The sequence below is a fragment of the Manduca sexta genome, chromosome 17, assembly GCF_014839805.1.
Source record: "Manduca sexta isolate Smith_Timp_Sample1 chromosome 17, JHU_Msex_v1.0, whole genome shotgun sequence".
NCBI classification, from domain to species: domain Eukaryota; kingdom Metazoa; phylum Arthropoda; class Insecta; order Lepidoptera; family Sphingidae; genus Manduca; species Manduca sexta.
This window is the reverse complement of record NC_051131.1, coordinates 5,320,461-5,342,945: the sequence shown is the minus strand read 5'-3', so window position 1 is coordinate 5,342,945 and position 22,485 is coordinate 5,320,461. Positions and strand designations below refer to the sequence as shown.

Sequence of the window (22,485 nt, the reverse complement as noted above, 5' to 3'; positions counted from 1 at the left end):
CATGTGTGTGGTGTATGTAGTTTTTATTTTATTTTATGTACTATATACTATGTTACTCACCAGTAACATTTTGTCTACTTGAAAAAAAAAATTAATGCTCGTAATAATACTCAATTTGTTAAGGTGGTAGCTCAAGGTCCATTTTCATACATTTTGTTTCGCTTTAATCTGGGTAACTAAACAAGTATTGGCAAGTAAAGAATTTAAATTCACGTCTAGTTAGTGTGCAGTTGAAAGAAAAATGTAAAAATAATTAATAATCATGGATATTTCGGCCTTTAAAATTTAATATGACGAAATTTTAAAGGCAGAAATATCCATGATTATTAATTATTTTTACATTTTTCTTTCAACTGCGAGAAGTAATCACTAACTAGACGTGAATTTAAATTCTTTACTTGCCAATACTTGTTTAGTTACCCAGATTAAAGCCGAAACAAAATGTATGAAAATGGACCTTGAGCTACCACCTTAATATTTAAAATAGCCACTACCATGATTTTTTACTGTTTTAACGGTAATATTGAATCTAATAAAAATGGTTTTCCTGTAAAGTTGCATAAAGTATATCACATATTTTTATTTCATATTTTCATTTTGATTCTTAAAATAAACAAATCAAATGTACAAATTTTTTTATTAATCAAAAATACAAATTTGAGATGCAGTCAAAGTTAAACATCATAGTACATTGAATAATTAAAACTAAATAAAAGTATTTAAATATATAAAAAAAAATCTCTAGTCGATCAATCTTGTACTTTTAATTTTCCTGAATGAATTAACGATACTTTTACATGACTAACGGCCAATTTCATTAAACGATCCCCAACTTAATCTCCGATCTGATCTAGAACAAATCAATGGAATAAGTCTTTTGTAAAAATAAAAAAAAATATTCTTATTATCACTAAAAGGGAGTGGGATCGGTTATAGAAATTAACAGCCAATTACAAAACAAGCAAGTCGACGATTACAAATAGTAACAACGCCACCTATAATTTTAGAATACAAAGTACTTTATGGCACTACGCTGCTTTCTTCACCTATGACATTAGGTATCAGATCTCTCTTAAACATGCACTGGCCACAATGTTCTTGAAACCAAAACACTACCTTTCACACTGCTATTTGACCGCAAAGATACATACTACATATCCATCAGGATTCACGAGCACTGACAGTTAATAAACTTATTGGCATTATATTGTAATTAATAAATTGTCTACGCAATAGGGTGTTTGACTGGTGCAACCAAAAAATATAAAACTGCTCCAGGAGAAAAAAATATTGGGCGACAATATTTAACAAATATTTTTTTTGTTTTAAACGTATTGTAAATCTATACTATTATATAAAGCTGAAGAGTTTGTTTGTTTGTTTGTTTGTTTGAACGCGCTAATCTCAGGAACTACCGGTCCAAACTGAAAAATTCTTTTTGCGTTGGATAGCCCTATGTTCGTGGAGTGCTTGCTATAGGCTATATATCATCACGCTATACCCAATAGGAGCAGAGCAGTAATGCCTAATCTCAGGAACTACCGGTCCGAACTGAAAAATTCTTTTTGCGTTGGATAGCCCTTTGTTCGTGGAGTGCTATAGGCTATATATCATCACGCTATACCCAATAGGAGCGGAGCAGTAATGGTTAATCTCAGGAACTACCGGTCCAAACTGAAAAATTCTTTTTGCGTTGGATAGCCCTATGTTCGTGGAGTGCTATAGGCTATATATCATCACGCTATACCCAATAGGAGCGTAGCGGTAATGCCTAATCTCAGGAACTACCGGTCCGAACTGAAAAATTATTTTTGCGTTGGATAGCCCTTTGTTCGTGGAGTGCTATAGGCTATATATCATCACGCTATACCCAATAGGAGCGGAGCAGTAATGGTTAATCTCAGGAACTACCGGTCCAAACTGAAAAATTCATTTTGTATTGGATAGCCCTTTGTTCGTGAAGTGCTATAGGCTATATATCATCACACTATGACCAATAGGAGCAGAGCAGTAATGGCTAATATCAGAAACTAGGAGTTTGAACTGAATAATTCTTTTTGTGTTGGATAGCCCTTTGTTTCTGGAATGCTATAGGCTATATATATCATCACGCTATGCCCAATAGGAGCGGAGCAGTAATCGCTAATCTCAGGAACTACCGGTTCGAACTGAAAAAAATATTTTTGTGTTGGATAGCCCTTTGTTCCTGGAGTGCTATAGGTTATATATCGTCACGCTATGACCAATAGGAGCGGAGCAGTAATGAAACATGATGCAAAAACGGGGACAATTTATTAGTTTTGAGAGCTTCTGTTGCGTGCGCTGCGTAAACGGTTAAAGTTATGCTACAATAATGTATGACGGGATTGTTCCTCTTAAAAAGTTCTACAAAATTATATCATAAAACAAAGTCCCCGCTGCATCGGTCTGCCCGAACGTGTTAAACTCAAAAACTACCCAACGTATTAGGATAAAATTTGGTATGGAGACAGTTTGAGACCCTGGGAAGAACATAGGCTCCCGGGAAAATATATAGCGTGACTTTTATAACGGAAAACTTTAGCCCGAAAAACTTTATAACGCGGGCGGAGCCGCGGGCAAAAGCTAGTATTTTATATACGTCATTAAAATTTTGAATTTTTAATCTGTATCCCTCGCGGCCTAAAACGACGCGATGCCGGCCGCCATTCCTAGTGACGTCATCTCTCATAAACATTGCATCATTCAATCAAAAAAATTAAAAAAATACAATAAATATATAGTAACGACTGCATGACACATAGAACAACAGATGGCACGCACTCATAACTTTTTAAAAACCGAGGTTACAAAAACCATAGTCTATATTTGACACTTATATTAAAACATTATTTTTTTAGGTGACAACAACATTTATAACATAATATACAACTATAAACTTACATTGAAATGAACTTCACGAAAATAAATCGTCGATTTATCCGACGTATATTTTGGATCTCATCGTGCTAAAGTCCACCACTTCTTTCTTAAATCTTTTGATTTTGGCACATGAATGAAAATTTATCGGGATTATGTGGTGTTGAGTTTTTACGATATACATTTTGTTACCTTTCTGTAAAGTAAAGAATTTAATTACGTTAGTGATTTTAATCATGAATATTTCGGCCTTTAAAATTTAATATGACGAAATTTTAAGGCCGAAATATCCATGATTATTAATTATTTTTACGTTTTTCTTTCAACTGCGAGAACTAATCACTAACTAGACGTGAATTTAAATTCTTTACTTGCCAATACTTGTTTAGTTACCCAGATTAAAGGTGAAACAAAATGTATGAAAATGGACCTTGAGGTATCGCCTTAAGGCACTGAACAATATTTATATGCTGGCATATTCATTTTTTGTGGGAAAAGTAACAACTAGCAGATATAAATCGTAGACAATTTGTTTTGATGTAAGGTGCAGGTTAGGTGTCAGAACTGTCACGAATGTTTGTATATGAGCGATGACATTACACAGGGATAACGTCACATGACAAAGCGTTTTAGCGCGACAAAATAAAATCACGGATATTTAATAAATTGAGCATATTTAAACAGTAAAAATATAATTCATGCTATAAGTGAATAGTCCTCTATCATTTTAAAAAATTGTCAAACACCCTATTATGTGTAAAGATGAACTTATTATGATCAAAAATTATATCTGTTATAACTTAAATTTTACAAGACGTTGTAAGAATTTCATAAATATATTCATAAATTGTCTCCTTAAATATTAAGTTTCCATCCTTCAAAAGTAATTAACTATTATTATCTGTGAGATCAGTCTTATTCGTCTCCGAACCTCTCGTCGAAGCCGGACTTATATTCTTTTTCGCATATGAAAAAGCTTCGCTGCGAACAGTTGCCGTAGGTGAGTTCTCCATTGTAGAACATGGCGCCGCACAGATACTTGTCATACACGTCGGGCTGAGCGTAACCCCACTGCGTATACCCGCTATCTTCTAGTGTGGCACCTAGAAAATATTACTAAAATAAGTAATATAATTAATAACACCTTTATTTATCTTGAGACACGATAGTGTCTCCGCCAGAGGTGGCTTTACCTATTGTGCAAGGTGTGCGCTGCACACGGGCGCAGTGTTTTAGGCGCCAGACATAACACCTTGGAAGAAACATGCGTCGCTCGCGACACTGGCGCTCTCAAACAACATGCGCCCGTGCTAAGGCCGGCGAGCGGCGTCTTTACTTTACACAATAACTTTTGATTTAAAATTAAGTATCAAATTTATTAAAGATTACATTGTCTCCTAGGGGGCGCGAAGGAATTGATTGCACACGGGCGGCACATGAGCTAGAGCCGCTTCTGGCCTCCGCGAATACACGACAAAGAAAGAGCAAGGTTAATTTATGCTCGTATTTTAATTTCATTGCGATATTGTTTATTACAATTCAGTCCATGAGTTCGTGTTTCTGTTTAGAAGTCAAGATGAAAATAGAACTAAAGTAAGAAAACACAATAAAATTGACCTTTAACAGTAAGCCATCCCTGCCTGTCGCGGTTGTGGAAACCTAGCATAACAACTCCGGCCAAATAGTTGCCCTTTACTGTGTACTTTGGATTATCTTTAGTCATTTTCTTTAGGAAGTTTGCCTCTTCGTCGCTATTGATGATCGCCAAATAGGATTCCTCTGCGTTACACACTGCAAACGCTTCTGTCCAATTCATTGGAGTCAGAAAGAACTTGTAACATCTCCCGAGGTCCTCATTTACTATGTAACCTGAAATAAAAACAAGAAGGTGAAATGCAGTTTGTGAACAGTTGATTCATAGGCTATTTTTATGTTGGAAATGTACACATTGAGACTTTATTTCGGGAAATATCTTGCACTCGTACATAGCTGAGACCAAGATGCAGGTAATATTGTTCTGCCTTTCATAGAAGGCCTTTTTGAAGTGACCAGTAGCGACAATGTTTTTAACCGACTTCAAAAAAAGGAGGAGGTTATCAATTCGACGTGAATTTTTTTTTTTTTTTGTATGTTTATTACCTCAGAACTCGCGTTTATGAACATTTATGAACCGATTTGGAAAATTCTTTTTTTATTCGAAAGAATTTCTCTCCAGATTGGTCCCATAATTTTTTTTTTCTACATCACTTCGGTAGTTTGGTTTTAAAATTAAAAAAAACTAGAATAATTATGTCATCCAAGAAAACGAAATCGCGAATTTAGCTTTTCTGTCACGTATTTAGTTATGTTTTTGCATTGAGTTTGGTTGACTGTAATTTTCACATACTTATACATATAGCATAACACCTTTTCCCCGTGTCAGGGGTAGGCAGAGGCGTAAAATTTCATCACGATCATCATTAAATATTCCATTCCAGCTTCCATTTGCTGTGCTGCGGCACTGCGTTCATCTCCGGTGACGATCTGACTTGCTGACTTTGTACGCTGGCAGCACATTGTTTTCGTATATTTGTTAATGTATTTATCTAGCTTAACTAGCAATTTTAATTAGGCACCGACTCCAAAATTGGTATCCAATATATAACTGTTATGTGAAATTATTTTTTGGTTTTGAGTGGTTCTTGAAGGCGGTTTAATTTTTTGTTAACATTATTTTTATTGTTTTTAGAGACTAGCGAGTTACAAATTTAGTAGGGGAGTGTTTAAGCTAATTTTGAGCCTTAAATCTTATATGAATACGTACGTTTATACGGAGTTTGGCAATGTGCGTTCCATTCTAAACTTGCCAACGTCTTTTTGCAAATGAAAGCATATTTAAGTCTGCAAGGTACATCATTCATTTGTCCCTTCTTGTTCATAACAACGCAGCTTTCTTCCCCATTTTCGTCGTTTGGTTCACCAGGTAGCCAATCATTGTGAACATCCGTCAATGGTCTGCCTGTAAAATGGAAATATTTATTATAATTTTGAGACTGGCTAAGGAAACTTTGCACTAGTCCAAATACCAGTTAAAAGTCCATAAAAAATTTAATTGTCGAAAATCGAGCTATGTATGATACGAAAACTATGATACTATGTAATTGTTATTTAACTTGATCTTAAATGTTCGTATGTGTATAAAAAACTCAACCTAGGTTTACGCCATTTCTAAGTTCAAGGCTAAGACAGCGGGAGGATTTATTACGTAGGTTTAAAACTAAGAGCTTTACTAATGCAAAAAGTAGTGAAGATGTTTCGATATTTGTTAGAAGTAAACACAAAAAGTGTTTAATACATTTTAATGGAATTTGGTAGACAGGAATACTATTTCTTAGATTAACTTTTGAGATAGTCCATCTACCGGAAAAGTACAGTAGGGAATTTTATTCCGGGAAATATACAGGTTGCGACGCCACGAGTAAAACCTAGTTAAAATATAAGTAACAGCTTTCTTCAAGACATTCTAAAAAACCCCAACGATAATATTCAAGACAGAAACAACCAAAGTTAGAATGCGGTATTTCCATTGCAATTCCATGTACGTATTACGTGTGTGGTCTTTATTTGAATCCAGGCCAATACTTAAAATTAAAAGATCTATGCGTACTTAAAGATTTAGTCAGCTTACATTGTCCATGTATGTTTGTTAAACAACGTGTGTGTCATTAATATTTTTGACTTATGAGCGCTTGTTTAGCGCTCGAACAAGTGAACACATCAATTTTATTTTTCTGCACTTCTTTTCTTTAAGGAATAGTTTAATTATGTCAAATATCACATTCCTTCAGGCGTGTAATGTGCTTAAAAATGTGTACAAAGATTTCGTTTCACTGATTAATATACAGATTATTTTAAATTGTTGCTTGTGAGGTCATTGGGTATTATAAACAGAATTCCTTTGCAATAAAACAAAGCTATATATTACGTTTCGTAACATTGTCCATGTATGTTAACTATTGCAATGTTTTCATCTCATTAATTTAATATACTCTGCAAATTATTTGTAGGAAAATAGTTATTGTTCTTATTTTATGGTCATGTTATCAAAGGGTGTCATCACTTTTAACCACATATTACAATAAAGTCAGTATTAAATGTAGGTACTGAACATATTAAGTATAGATATTTTGCTGGTGGCAGGATGTATTTTATATCCGCCCAGATAGAGACCACAGTACAAAAGGTGTTAAAACCCGCCATAGTGGACGACGTAACTGAGTCGCGTTCCGGGATTAGCCTATGTATATCCGGTTCTAACAGGCCGGCATAATTATATCGACTAATGAGGGTTAATCATCTCTCGTCAGCCAACATTCTCTTGGACCCCTCTCCACTTACCATTAGATACGATGGAGTCACTTTATCGAGCCCGGATAAAAAAAAATGTGGAATATAAACACAAATTTCCAGAAATAACATGAAAAGGACTGTTGAGCCTCGGAATTCAAATCGCGAACGGAGATTACCAAGATGACCTTTAAAGAATTCATTTTTATGATATTATTTTGTTTCGTTTTAATCTGGTAACTAAACAGTAAAGTTATTTAAATTCACGTCTAGTTAGTGATAGTTCTCGCAGTTGAAGAAAAACGTAAAAATAATTAATAATCATGGATATTTCTGCCTTTAAAATTTCGTCATATTAAATTTTAAAGGCCGAAATATCCATGATTATTTAAATTATCTTGCCAATACTTGTTTAGTTACCCAGATTAAAGCCGAAACAAAATGTATGAAAATGGACCTTGAGGTATCGCCTTAATTCTTTGTGTCAATAAAGATGTCCATATGATTTACTGTATAATGGATACTCAGTACTCACCATCGACAGATGCGAATACACCCTTAGAAATTAACGACGATATGCCGATTAATATAAGATTTCTGGGCTGTGTCCAAAATTTCGCCACTGCGTCCAATTCACGTTTGTCCTCAGCGTAGAACAACGTAGCGCCTTGTCGGCCACACGTTGTTACCGCCTCTTGATAAGTTTTAGCAATTGAGAAAAATTTATAAAAACTCTGAGTCTCTTCTAAAAAGGTGTAATCTTTACGAAAAAACTTTTTTTGCGCTTGTCCATCTGTGGGTTGAACACGACAGCGTTAGTTTACTTATAATACTGGAAATTAAACTCTGTCTTAATTACTTACATGTTTCTGAAGTTAATTGTAACATAACTATGATCAATAAACTTTTTAATAACATTTTGGTGTAATTAATTTTGTGTATTTTCAACTAAATACGTGCGCCCGCAACGAGACGTCGCAAGAGAATGAAATGAGCGGTCAATGTGATGTTACTCAAGTTTGTTTGTATATCGACGCTGGAAAGCATAAACGCTGTAACCCTTGAAATATCGAAAATACGTTTTTTACACCGTTGGAATCAGGAAATTTTTCTGCGTCGAATGAACCTACTCTCGTTGCTCTAGGATGAAAAAAAATTTTTGCACAGCGTAAAATTTTGGTGATTTTTTTACATATCTCAGACTTTATATTGCTGTAACCCACCGAAAAACTAGTGTATTTTGTAGTTAAGGTACTTACACCATTTGATCGGTCGTAATCTAAAGTGTGACCATGGTTACTACGTTAATACGGGAAAACATTTTTAGACACACTCAGGTTACAGCGTTTATAGGGTATGTAAATAATATACACTCTAAAGGTTACAACGTTTACATGGTATGTGACATGAGGAGATTACTAATTTAAATCCTTTTACATCGTTTGAAAATACGATCCGTACCGTATCGATCGTTTGAAAATCTTTGAATTACTGCGTTAATACAGTCGCGTGGCACCTTTTTGCAGCCGACGAAACGTCTTAGTCGCTTCGTGTCGTGCAGTGTTGTGTTTGCTGTAAGTTGGAGCTTTCCGCCAATTGGGCGCCCTATTAACGATAAGTTTTTAATTACATTAATAATTTTTTTTATTGATTATACACTAATTAACCATTGTCCAATGTTTCCTTTTATTATGATTTACTGTAATAGGTAAATTATAACCTAACTCCTATCGTTATGTAAAATGTAGGAGCAATATTAATTTTAGTAATACAATTTTGAAGCATTTCTTGAGATCTTGAAAATCTCTTAATTGCCATTGACTAAAATTTTGTAATTTTGATAAGCAAAAGCAGTAGATAAAATAAGTCTGTGAGTTATAATAAAAACGTCCTGAGATTTTTTTTTCATTTTAAGAATAAATGTTAAAATTACCTAATTAAATAATATATTTAGTAATTTGATTTCAGATGTCGTTTGAACGTCGTATATAGCGAAAATATTTAACACTAGAGTTTAATTCCATCTCAAATAATGATGATATGATAGATGAAACTGAAAATTGTAATAATAAAAAAATAACGATTCTCAGTGAAAAAATCTATAAAGAAATAAACAGAAAATTGATAGAAATTCTTAATACTAGGTTTTGGCATGAGAAATTGGCATTTTGTATGGGAAAAATACATACTGATTTTTTTTTTAAATATAATTAATTAATCAAAGTATGCGCCATTGTTATCTATGCATTTTTACTAATTGTAGGGAGTTCAATGATCTCTTTACTAAAAAAAACATGGGGGCGAGAATCAATAAACTTTCTGGAGGCGGTTTGGAATGCCACATCGGAGTCGAATTTTTTTCAATGTAAAAGTTATTGAATTTACTGAAAAAATGGTAATTGTTGGAGCAAGGTCCGGAGAGAGTACGGCGGATGTCGCAGACATTTAAATTGCAACTCCTCTAGTTTAGTGGCTGTCTGTTGTGCAGTGTGTGGTCTAGCCTTGTCCTGAAGCAACAGTGACCTACAGCGATTGACCAGCCTCCTTTTGGCAGCTAGTTTGCCCATCATGGTTTCCAGTTGCTGATAATAGATATCTGCCATAATCGTTTGGCCAGATTTTAGAAAGCGTTAGTGAACGACACCAGCGCTAGTCCACCAAACACTCAAAACTAATCTTCGTTGAATCAATTTTCGCTTGGGGCAGGATTTGCATGGTTCTCTAGGATCCAGCCATTGTGAAGAACTTTTCATTACAGGTAATCATTCGATTACAAATCCTATAATGATAGTGTTGGTTGAGCAATGTAACGCAGCATTCGACGCGATTTTGCTGGTTTGATTCACTCAATCTATGAGGTACCTTTCAAGCTATTTTGCTTTTCTAATTTGCTTCAAAAGGATTAAAATACTTTTATCGCTCACACCTAACCCTGCAGCTAACTCTAAAGTGGTTTGCGATGGATCCGCTTCCATAATAACTTTTAATTCCTCAGTATTCACTTTCGTTTCCAGCCGTCCATGGGGCTTATTGTGAAGGTCGAAATTTCCAAAAAGAAAACGTTGGAACCAAAAAGGTACCGTGTTTTCTTTTACGACACCAGCTCCATACTCATCGTCAATACCTTATAATAACAATAATGTTTCTGAAGAAACAAAAGATCCTCAATAATCGAACGTATTATGATAAGGAAATATTGACCAAAGTTAATTTTCTCTATAATATTTAGTTGAAGAAAACAATTATTATTACCTATTTATTTAATGTGTTTGTTTCATTTATTTTATAAATTGTATTTATATTATTTGTTTTATTTAATTATTAATATTGCTTAAATAGCTTTTAAAGCTAGTTGTTATGATTCGATTATGATTTTTTTAAGAATTTCATTTTTAAGTTATTTCTTCGAAGATTCCAAAGCAAAAGAAGCTGATTCCGAAGAACGCTGTTCAAAAGGAATAAAGATGTTCAGAAGATTAATGAGAAAGAAAAAGTCTATAATATAGTAGAGTTAAAAATCAATGAGAGGTTGAATCATAAAAGTAAAGGATTACTCATTTTTGTATTTTTAGATTGTTTTTATTGCTTACCATTTAATGTAAGAGAGATTTCTACAAAGGAATATACAGTAGAGTAATAAAAGTTAATTTAATATAATAATTTTGTAGTCAAAAAGAGAGTTCCTAATAAAAATATTAGTTTTTAATTTTTTAAAAGTCTTTTATTTCAACTTCTACCATAGTTGCAGCATTTTATTGACGTTTAAGTATAATCTGTTCCATTGCTTACAGCATTTTAAAATAAAGAGTATGCTAATTACAACGTTTATGCTTTCCCAAAAAACGTGACAAAACGAATCTTTCATACTTTGTCTAATATGGTTACAGCGTTTTCAAGGTCTCAAAAAAAAGTTCTATTTGCTGTAACCCATATTAAATCTTGTCCAGGGAACTTTAGATGAAATAGCTAATGACCATATTATAGCTGAGCACAAACTGCACAACTTTGCTAAAAACCGCAAGCTTGTAGGTGTAACGGTTCACGAGTTATGATTTTTTTTCTAAAATTTCAAAAGTTTTTTGGCTCTGGTGTAAAGTTCATACTTTCAGGGTTACAGCGTTTATGCTTTCTAGCGTCGATATTGTACGATGTATACTGTCGAATATCTTAAACATTTAAGAATTTAAAACGAGTTTCGTAAACTCCAAGATCCTTAAGGCCAAGAGTGAGAGTTCAATGCATTGCAATTTACAACAAAAACATTAAAATCAGGCGTGAATGCGTAATGAAGGAAGGAAGGAAGGAATCAATTCATACCATCAAACTAATAGTTTGCTCGTCTAGTCATTGGTAAGTATAATATAAATACCATACTTTCCTCGGTTTTTAAAATTTTTTAAGACTGTTCACGTCGGTAAAATTAATGGATGTATTACCCGATTTCATTAAATCATAGTAATTATAATAATCAATGGTCATTCGCTAGTCTCGTATGATCTCTCGTCTTGGCACCCCATTTCATCGTTATTCGATAGTCTCTTATGATCTCTCGTCTTGGCTTCGATAATAATCTGGTGCTATGGGTTCACAATGCCGTGCCTAAACATTATGATTTCAAATAAACTTTAAGTTCCGGGTCAATAACATTAAAAACAAAGGTTAGTGAAAAGAAGTTTGTTTTTATTAACAAAACGTCGTTAAGGATAAGACCTACACACAGTGACACCACAACACAATATAGATAATGAGGTATCATGTCGTGAGATAAAAGGAACATTAATTTGTTTTTGCTATATTTTATACAATTACAGGAGGGCAATTAAAAAATATTTTAGAAAAGTAATAATATAAACAGCGTTCAATAAATTTGGAAGTTGAAATGGAATATTTGTTTTAAATTTCCCATAAATTACGTTATTTAGGAAAATTTACATGGAAAAGGTAGCTTATTTTTAGTAGTACCTAATAGGGTAAATGTTTAGTAACGCCAGTTTAGTACATTATGTAGTGTCATTTTGATTATTGACGTAAAATAAGAAAATAATCAGGAAAAGACTATTAAATCATGATTTTTACAATTCCACAGAAATCATAGTTTAAACAGAAACAAAGTAAAGTGATTTTTAAATATAAATATTATGGTTTTAAAAGCAGTACCGAGCTTCCACTCGCGTCAGTCGCAATTACTGCAATTCCATAAGGTTCTGTTGTCGATGGGCATAAGGCGTCCGTAAGGATTTAATTCTAGAAGATTTCATGCGATACAGATACATTTATTTAATTTAAATTTATTTATTATGAATTATCAACAGTACGCTATTTTATTGCTAATTCGAGCATTCATAAAGCATCTTTTTAAACAAAATATCAATTTTATGACTGCCGTAATTATATTCACAGAAATGAGATGATAAACCGAAATGCGTGCGTATGAAGCAATAAGGAAAAATCGGTCCGAAATGTATTATTATTTTATTTCTTACTATGGTTAAATTAATGAAGAAATGGAATGTAAATTGTTTCCTCATAACCGCCACTTATTATGACGTAATTACGGTTTATGATTTTCTAAATTTTAAATTTCATAAGTACTATCATAATTTAATTAAGGTTAATTTATGAAATCCTAAAAAAATCTCTTTAAATCGGTGGTATGCTTATGATTGTTATACGACTTCTATAACTACTTTTTAGAATTTTTATTAACAGATTCAATTGAAATCGTTTTTTGACTACTATAATGTCTGTGTCTAAATATTTTTTCTGCACGAGACAAGCATGCCATTTGCTTGACGGTAAGAGATACAAACTCGAGGTCCTGGAAAACACCCATAAACAGTAGCAACATTATACAGGACTTCTAATTTGAAAGTACGTACAGAGTGGCACTTCACATGTTAAGTCTCATGAACTGAATGAAACAAATTATAAAATGTTGTTAGAACGCGTGCGGCATGCCTAACATTTTCTAGTTACATTTTAACTAATTATAAAATAGATTAGGTACTTTGGGAATTCCCCGTCACCAAGAAGTTATGTTCGCGATAAATAAATGTTATCTAATGATGTACCAATTAAATACGATCTGTAGATGTTACCAACAGGCGAGCGGCATGCTCATGTTATTATTCAATTGCAATAACAAAGAAATAAAAATTTCGTACCAATAAATTAATTAAATTAACTTCTTTAACAAACGGCGTTGTGCATTGTTCACATAGGGTTATACGCCTTCTATCCTCTATGGAATAAGCAGAGGCAATTATTACATCTACTTTTCGCCGTCTGTAATACGTCACATGATGTGATAGGAAAGGGTGGGGGGGAGGGTTGTCTATCGTCCGATGAAACTCCGGGATAATACTAAGAAGAAAAACCCAATATCACTGTCCAACCGAAATTCGAACCTGAGACGTAAATGCTTCGAAGCAAGTTACTCGGAATAAAACTACGCCACCGAGGTAGACCCGTAAACGGAAAATAAATCCTTTAATTAATTGTTAACTTTGTTAGTGTTTTAATTCTGCGCCTTCCAGCTAAATTTTTTTAAATAACGAAAAGTGGCAAGACTTATTTATTTATTTATTTATTTATTTTACTCTTTATTGTACAAACACACACAAACTTTTACAACTTGTCAATGAAGATATTCACCATCCGTCTCTGGATATAACTATCCTAGGCATAAATTTCAAACAGCTAAGTTCACCACCTCGTTTAATAAAACTATTTCATAAATGTAATTACTCTGAAATCAATGTAGCTTTAAGTAAAATTGATTGGAATTTATATTTTCAGGGTATGTCAATTGACTCAGCCGTCGCTAGTTTTTATCAAAAACTTGAAGAGATTATTCAAAAGTCCGTACCGTTAAGATTATTACACAATAAATCGAATTATCCAATTTGGTATTCGTCTGCTCTAATTAAAATTATAAAAGAAAAGCTAAAGTTCCATAGAAAATGGAAGCGGTATAAACGTCACACTGATTATTGCTCTTTCTCTACTCTTCGCGAAAGACAAAAAATCTTAACTGTTACATGTTATAACGAATATATTGAATACTGTGAAAATAATATTCGGCACTGTAGTAAGTATTTTTGGACTTTCATTAAATCTAAAAAAAAGAGCGGGGATCTACCCGACAGATTATTTTTAAATGATGTCTCTTCCACAGAAGGTAAAATAATTTGTGATTTATTCAATAGCCATTTCAGTAGCTCCTTCTCCAAAGGAGACGGGGCATTATCTCAAAGGACCCTCTGTGGCAAAACCTGTGCTGATATTTCTTCTCTTTACATATCTCAGGCCACTGTATTGAAATATCTAAAACAGTTGATGTTACGAAGGGTACTGGTCCAGATGGTATCCCGCCATTATTTTTGCGTGAATGCCATAAGCAACTCAGTTTACCTTTGTTCATTCTCTTTAATCTTTCTCTAACATCATCAACGATGCCTCAGATATGGAAGCGTTCATACGTAGTACCTATTTTTAAGACAGGAGACAAACACAATATAGCAAACTACAGACCCATATCAAAATTAAGTGTTATACCGAAATTATTCGAACATATAATTTATGATCAAATGAAACCTCTTATTAGACCACATATAATAGAGCAGCAGCATGGTTTCCTCAGTAAAAAATCCACGGAAACAAATTTATGTGAGTTTATAGATTTTATCACGAATGCTATGGACGATCGTTGCCAAGTTGATGTAGTATACACTGACTACTCCAAGGCATTTGATAGAATCCATCATGACATTCTTGTATCAAAATTATATCATTTTGGTATTCATGGTGATCTATTACGCTGGGTGGATTCATATCTGAGGGATTGTTGCCAAGCAGTAACAGTTAAAGGATTTAGTTCTACATTTACACCGGTACCATCGGGGGTTCCTCAGGGTTCCCATTTAGGTCCTCTACTATTTAATATCTTTGTTAATGATGTTGGTGAAATATTTAAAAATACTGATTTTAGTTTATATGCAGATGACCAAAAGATATACAAGATAGTTAAAACCCTGGATGATTGCTGTTACAGGAAGATTTGGAAAAATTATCTATTTAATGTAAAGCCAATCAGTTATACCTTAACACGGATAAATGTAACATCATTACTTATTCCCGAAAAAAAAAAATATACACTATGACTACAGCATTAATGATAAAGTTTTGCAGAGGGTTACTTTAATAAAAGATTTAGGTATTTACTTAGATTCTAAACTTATGTTTGACTCTCACATTACTGAAGTTGTTAATAAAGCTTACAAAATGTTAGGATTTATTCTTAGAGTAAGTCAAGACTTTAAAAGTATTTCTACGGTACAACTCCTGTATAATTGTTTTGTGCGTTCTCATTTGGAATATGCTTCAGTAGTTTGGAACCCGCATTACAAAATTTATATTGAGCGACTGGAACGGATTCAAGAGAAATTTCTTAAAAATCTTGAATACCGGTTCAATTACAAAAAATTGCCACAACTTCCGAGGATAATGTCTCTAGCTAATCGTAGAGAGATAAGGGATCAAGTCTTTCTCTTTAAAATTGTCAACAACATTCTTCTTACCTTTTAAGCAGACTTTCATTCAGATGCCCACGTGTTAATTCACGTGAAAAAAAAGTATTCCGACCTTCGACATCTAAAACAAATTATGGTTCAAATACATTCGTACGACGAGCTAGTAATATTCATAACATGCAGTTCTCCGACATCGATATGTTTTTTATATCTATGAATAGTTTTAAACGTTATATAATAGAATCTCTATGTGGAAACTAATTTGTTAACTCTCCAACTACATTTTATGCATTATTTTATTTAAGTTTTTTACCTTTATTTCATTGTATTTTAATTAATGTTATTGTTCACTCTTTCCATACCTGTGTTATTTATTAGTGGAAACTTCGCTGGATTCTGTAACATATTCTTTTATTATTTATATTTGATATTTTCTGTTTGTTTCCCAAATATTAAATAAATAAATAAATAAAAACAAAACAAACAAACAAAAAAAAAAAAAACGGCACATGTACAAATGGCGGTCTTATCGCTCTAGGCAATGTCTTCCAGACAACCATGGGATGGATATAAAAACGAGAAATAGAAAGAGAGGGTAGTGCAGTAGATTATATTATATTAATAAATAAAAAAAAAAAAAAAAAAAACAAATAATTTATAAACATTACATACATAAATACACATATAATATATACCTACATATTACATACATACAAAAGAAAAATAATAATGATAGTAAAAATAAAAACACATGTATAATACATACATACACATCAATGTATCTGTTTAGTGAGAAAGATAGTAATCTTTGACTAGCTGCTTGAATAATGACAGTGTTTTCGCCTGTTTTCGCCCGTCTCACCATAAGAGGCAGCGCGTTCCACAATCGAACAGCTTCAACGACGAACGATTTGTCCATGAATGTGGTGGTGTGCGCAGGCATTTTTAATCTCAGGTTCACCGACGATCTCAAGGACTTGGGATGTGAGTCATTGAGAAATAAAAATCGTTTTTTTAGATAAGAAGGAGTGTTAGGACTAAACAAAACATTATACAGAAGAAAAAGAATATGGGCATTCCGACGAAGTCTTATGGGTAACCACTTGAGCTTAGCACGAAACTCGGACACATGATCATATTTGCGTAAACCAAATATGAATCTAATGCAGAAATTTTGGAAACGCTCAAATTTAGAAAGTTGGTCCTCGGTGAGATCTAGATAGCTGACATCGGCATAATCAAGACTTAAATAAATTTAGGTACACAATGTGGAATTACGTACACATACTACAAATCTTTAATTATTTTTAATTTTAACTAGTAAGTATATTTAATATGTTCTTAAAATCATTGCATAGTATTACATGTTCTTTATCAAGCAAATAAATTGTTCCAAATAGAGTTTGGAAGGAGAGTGACGTAAACGTGCTTGTTTTAAGAATAATTAATGCATTGAATCTAATGTAGTCACGAGTAAATATAGCGGAGACCACAAGATACGGTTATCTTTCATCGTGGATGTTGTTTTTTGCTTAACAACTGCAGGGGTCCGGCGGAGAGTTTCGTAGGAAATTGGGAACTTACTAGGATTAGAGGAATGGAAATGTTCGAGAGCCCTTAGGGATAAATTTGAAGTTACTACGACATATACACACTTAACTTTGTGATCAGGGCTGCGTAGTGCTAACTACGGAATCTTCGGTCTCTTAAATCACAGATCCGAAACATCTGTTTCAAACAGATGTGACCACACACGCATGTTATATCCAAGCGGGAATCGAACCCACATTTGTTTTTAAAGTCGGCTCGTCACCTGCTGAGAAACGGCCATTTTATTTGTTGACTGCAATAGTTATAATTACTTTTACCTAAATTATGTCGTTTATGTTTTGGCAACTTTTATGCATCTTACTTTTGGCGTTGCGTTTACCATTAATGAAGAAACTGGCTGTTAGGTAGTCTCTGTTAAATCAGCAGATTCTCGCATAGAGTAATGAGTTCAGAGTCCTGACAGGGGAAATAAAAGGCAAAAATATTTTTTTTATAATTTATCTTGTGGTGTAAGTTTATTCGCATAACAAGTTTCATACAAATTTCCTCATTTTGTACACACCTTTTCACGGTTTGTTTTTGTAATCATTTATAAAAGTTGACTCTCTAAAATTTTAACATATCGTCATGTCTGTTCCCTATATCTAATTCTCTTCACCATTGTTGTTAAACATAACGCGGGGTTCACAAAGGCAAAGTATTAGGGGGAAAATAATAGTTACAGCGGACTAATAAGTTTTAAGTAATAGTATACAAAAAAAAAATGTGTTTAGACAAACACGGAATGGGCCCTTATAGCTTATCAGCCTTTCCATCGTCAGACGTGGCACTAGAAGTGAGAAATTTTGGCCTTTATGTTCCACTGGTGGTCGTTGAGAGTGCAACTAGTGCAAATATCAGAAACCATATAGAGGTAAGGCGGCGGAACGGAGGCGGGTCGCGGTCGCGTGCGCGTGCGCATGCGCGAGGCGCGGCTCGGTGCCCACAACTAAACATCCACATTGCACGCGTCGCACTGGTATCAGTGGACCCCGAGCCACTCCACGAGGCTGCCAGTTACACCTAATAAGAAAATTCGTTACTAAATAACAACTAAATCGCTTTAAAATCAATTCAAAATGTACAATATTCGTCTTATCAATGTAAACAAATCTAATCTGCTAAAAAAAATAAGCAAATTTAAATACAAAGTTCGCCTAGTTCCTCTATAATAAAATTAATCACTTAAATATTAGAAAAACACAATAGTGAGAGTGAATGTCGCGACAAAATCGCGACTCACTTGTGATATCATTTTATTATGCCTTTCTGTGTACATTCAACGAATCCGGAGCGATACATATTGCGTTGACACATTAAAACTAAAAATTGACTGTACATTTTATATGTAAATATTTGTACATATTGCACTCTGAAGTAACAAAGTTATTAAGAATATCTGTCGAAACGAAGTATATATACGCAGAACAAAATATCTCGGTAAATACAAACTCAAAGAAATAATCAATCACAATATTCGTAGTTCGTACACTAACCTACGGCCCTACGTCTTACAAAGCTTACAAAAGATAAATACAAAGGTCATTTACAAGAAATATACTTCTACCCAAATAATATAAAAATAACAACAGCCATCTGTACTTCTTTAGATGAATAAAAATAAACGTACATATGTCAAACATATGCCAATAGAATCTAAAGGTATCTATGTATATACAAAGTTTCAACGGAGCCGGTTTGAAATGTGGACTCTGAACTGGACAGTGGGCACACTAGCAACACTCCGCTAGAAGCACTAATAAACTGTTACTGCTGAAGGCAACGAAAAGGGCAACACGTCCTAACAGCGAACCATCGGAACCGTCCAACCGTCGAGCGTCGCATCCTCCAAATCCATCATCCTTCCATCCCCATGTAGCGGTGGTCGCGTGTGTCGTCTCTCCGAATCTATCTCAATGAGCGATATAAACTTATTATCTCACTAATGTTACTTTATCAGCTAAGACACAAATTATATTAGGGTTCTCATTATTTATTATTACTTTCTCGTGTGAGATTATTATACTTAATAAATCTATTACACTTTCGAAATTGAATAATATGTATCAAACACGACCAGCTGTGCACCGACGGGAGCCGAAACTATGAAGCTAATTATGAAACTCTACGCGTCGAATGTTGTATAACAATTATTACTTATCGTATGGCAGTTATGTTAGTGGCGGGCGCGTGGCGTGGCGCGGGAGTGGCGGACGCGTGGCGCACGCGAGGCACACGCGTGGCGCGACACGTGGCGCCGACCGCCCCCGCGCCGCGCCGCCGCGCCGCACTCGTAAGGCAACGTATCGTAGCGCAAGATCTCATCACTGTCCAACTCGAACCTATCTACAGATCATAACAACTTAAACGGTCAATACTCAATACTCGTACAATACAATTAAACCGCTAACTTCACGCATACAACATCGCACCGTGGGGGTGTATATTACGTTTATAATGGCAGTGTGTTCGTTATCAATACGCTCCTAATACACCAGGAGACACTAAGACACTCCAGTGACGTTTGTGCATCGATTTGCTATTTTAGAAAGGCCTAATGCTACAATAAAATTATTTTAAATCGAAAATATCGTTTAAAGCGGACTAGCGCGCTCCGCGGTGCAAGCCCGATCGTCTCACGCTGAATTTTTATACGTATAAGAAATGCATTTTCAAAAACTCCAATCATACTCGTAATGTAAATATACACAACACTCCTAATGGCATGTAAAGAAGACACATTCAACATGCACCAAACAGACACTTACTATTATTACTTAACCGCATAATGTGGTGAAATGTCGCGAGCGGTGACACTGACAGTGAGGATACGAGATGATAGCACTACGGTAGTGTGTGTGTGTGTGTGTAACGGACACATTGTGAGGAAGCTTCGAGACGGACACCGTCGAGCGAGGTGGAGCGTCGTCGAATGAGAATGATGCCACGAACGGAAACACGCTTAACGTACGGTTTAACAACGCTTACCGGTAATTGAGATCGATTAATTTTAAGTTCTATATACTATGATTTTTCCACTCACCAACAATGTAGGTACACAATACAGGTAACGCGAAATAAGGCATTTCGTATGTAAATCGTACTTTCCGGCAGTATGTCGCAATATGTTGAACATGCATTTTAGTATTACAATAGATACACTATACAATATTTTCACGTTACTTAATGACGATTGTACAAATTCCACGCAGTATGCGAGCGCAGGTTTGGGTGTACCGACGCTGTCACGTCGCTGGACGCCGAACTATTCTTCGCCTATACTATCAACATTGTTCCCATAGAGTAAGCTCGGCCAAATACATATAGAAACTTTAACATTCTGTTTATTTTACATAACATTAAAAAACAACTAGCTGCCTTTTGTACTTAGAAATGTATTTGAATGTGGGAGCCCACGTTGCCATTGCGAGCTATTACTACTAGAAATCTACAAGCAGCTGCCCAGGCGCATCCACGCCTCTATAACCGCTACGTTAAGGATACTTTTTCAACCGCTCGCTACTCCCAAACCTGCCTCCAATGTAGAATAAAATGTGTTACAGTTTTATGTGTTCTAAGATATTTATACTTATGGAAAATAATATTAAATTGCACAAATTGTTACATTATTTGGCCTTTCAGTACTTGAATGGTTGAAAGTGAACATCATAAACTATTCGAGCGAATGTAAACCAGACCTTGGGCGCCGCAGTGGCTGCAGCGGACTGTCAATATGTAACGTTACGATCGAGTGTGACCAGTACAAGTGCTCGTGTGTCCATGTTCACTGAAACAACTACAACTGGAAACGAGTATGTCTGCAAAAGCTACCGACGACAAATGTCATTAAATTAATAAGACGCACTTATATCTTCCTACGATAGGTAATTCAACATGTTATAAATGTAATCACAGCAATAATAAATTATAATTATTCGTCTAGTCGAGGACACGGGCACTGGATGGTGGAACATGAATCGGAACTAAGTGGACACGACACGATAACGTCTCACATAAACTATATATAAACAAATATGGTCGGCGCGCGTTCGTCGGCCGCTGCCAACGACCCAGCACAATATTATAGTCAAAAGGTCGATCAACGTATAGTTAATTTTGGTAAATAAACATAAGTTTAAACTTTTCACCCAATAGAAACATCTCTTCATATATTACTTTTTTTCTTTATAATTCTCGTATGTACGCGCAATACAGGTGAACTTATTTATCGAAAGAAGTCTTATCATACGGGCGTATCCGAGTGACCGACTCGGTTTCCGGTCGCAAACGAAAAAAACGCGGAGTCGCCGCGGCCGGCGCGCGGCGGACAGCTCGCCGACACGCGCCGGCCGCGGCGCTCCCGACGATCAACACTAAATATACTCTCCAAACGTTCAACAACACATATATTCACTAATCTCACGCGCATCATCGTCGTCGGTCACCGGACACGTACGAACCGGCCCTAGCGGTAATATTTGCACTGTCCTCACGGACGCGTCGATGCGGTCCCACGATCGCGTCCGTGCACTTCACTAAAACTAGCCAGTCTATGAGCGTTCTCTCCTCGGGGCGGGTCCCGCACTCAGCGCAGGCCGCGGGGGCGCGCGGCGGCGGCGCGGGGAGCGGCGGCGGCGGGGGCGGCGGGGCGCGGCGCCGGCGCGCCAGCTAGAGCGCCGCGGGGTTGTCCACCACGATGGGGGTCACCTGCGCCGCCACCCCCGGCGTCGGCTGCGTCGTCGACACTTCGGCCACGTCCCAGATCTCCTCGAGGAATGGCGGAAGTTTCCTGTTCTTCAGCTTCAGCGAGATGCACATGTTGGAGTTCTGCGTGCCGAGCGTGCGCAGTTCCGTCAGCACGCCGAGGATCTTGCCGAACAGCACGGCGCAGCGAGGCGACGCGCTGTGCTGATTTAAAATGTAAACCCGCAGCGTCTTCAAGTAGTATCTCTGGATTTCCTCCACTAAAAGGGGTTGCTCGAGGCCTGGCCGGTCTGGAAATAAAAACAAATCTCATCAAATACAAGTTTTTGCTATTTGTGAGCTACGAGTGACCAGACCATGTGCAACAAAGTACGATTCAGCGTCTGATATCGTGTATTTGCAACACGGTCCGTAAAATACGGATTCTGCATTGCAA

At 35.5% G+C, this 22,485-nt stretch overlaps 2 protein-coding genes across 6 annotated transcripts in view; both read right to left on the bottom strand.

Moving 5' to 3' along the window:
- Positions 1–3,287: 3,287 nt before the first annotated feature.
- Positions 3,288–8,240, bottom strand: LOC115454660 (macrophage mannose receptor 1). Its single transcript, XM_037439674.1, has 5 exons — positions 8,088–8,240; positions 7,760–8,017; positions 5,702–5,896; positions 4,516–4,767; positions 3,288–4,001 (listed from the first exon to the last, which is right to left on the bottom strand). Exons 1-5 carry the CDS (start codon positions 8,140–8,142, stop codon positions 3,814–3,816), a joined length of 948 nt encoding a protein of 315 aa, XP_037295571.1. The 5' UTR covers positions 8,143–8,240; the 3' UTR covers positions 3,288–3,813.
- A 9,548-nt stretch (positions 8,241–17,788) lies between these two features.
- The window catches only part of LOC115453818 (ecdysone receptor-like), a 279,568-nt gene continuing 274,871 nt past the window's right edge, over positions 17,789–22,485 (bottom strand). For 3 of the 5 annotated variants that reach the window (XM_030182564.2, XM_030182557.2, XM_030182576.2), the window contains one exon: positions 21,984–22,339. In XM_030182564.2, the coding sequence (XP_030038424.1) occupies positions 22,014–22,339 (326 nt within the window). In that variant the 3' untranslated portion in view covers positions 21,984–22,013. Of the gene's footprint in view, positions 22,340–22,485 lie in introns of all 5 variants that reach the window. The other 2 variants (XM_030182549.2, XM_030182591.2) reach the window with 2 other exon arrangements.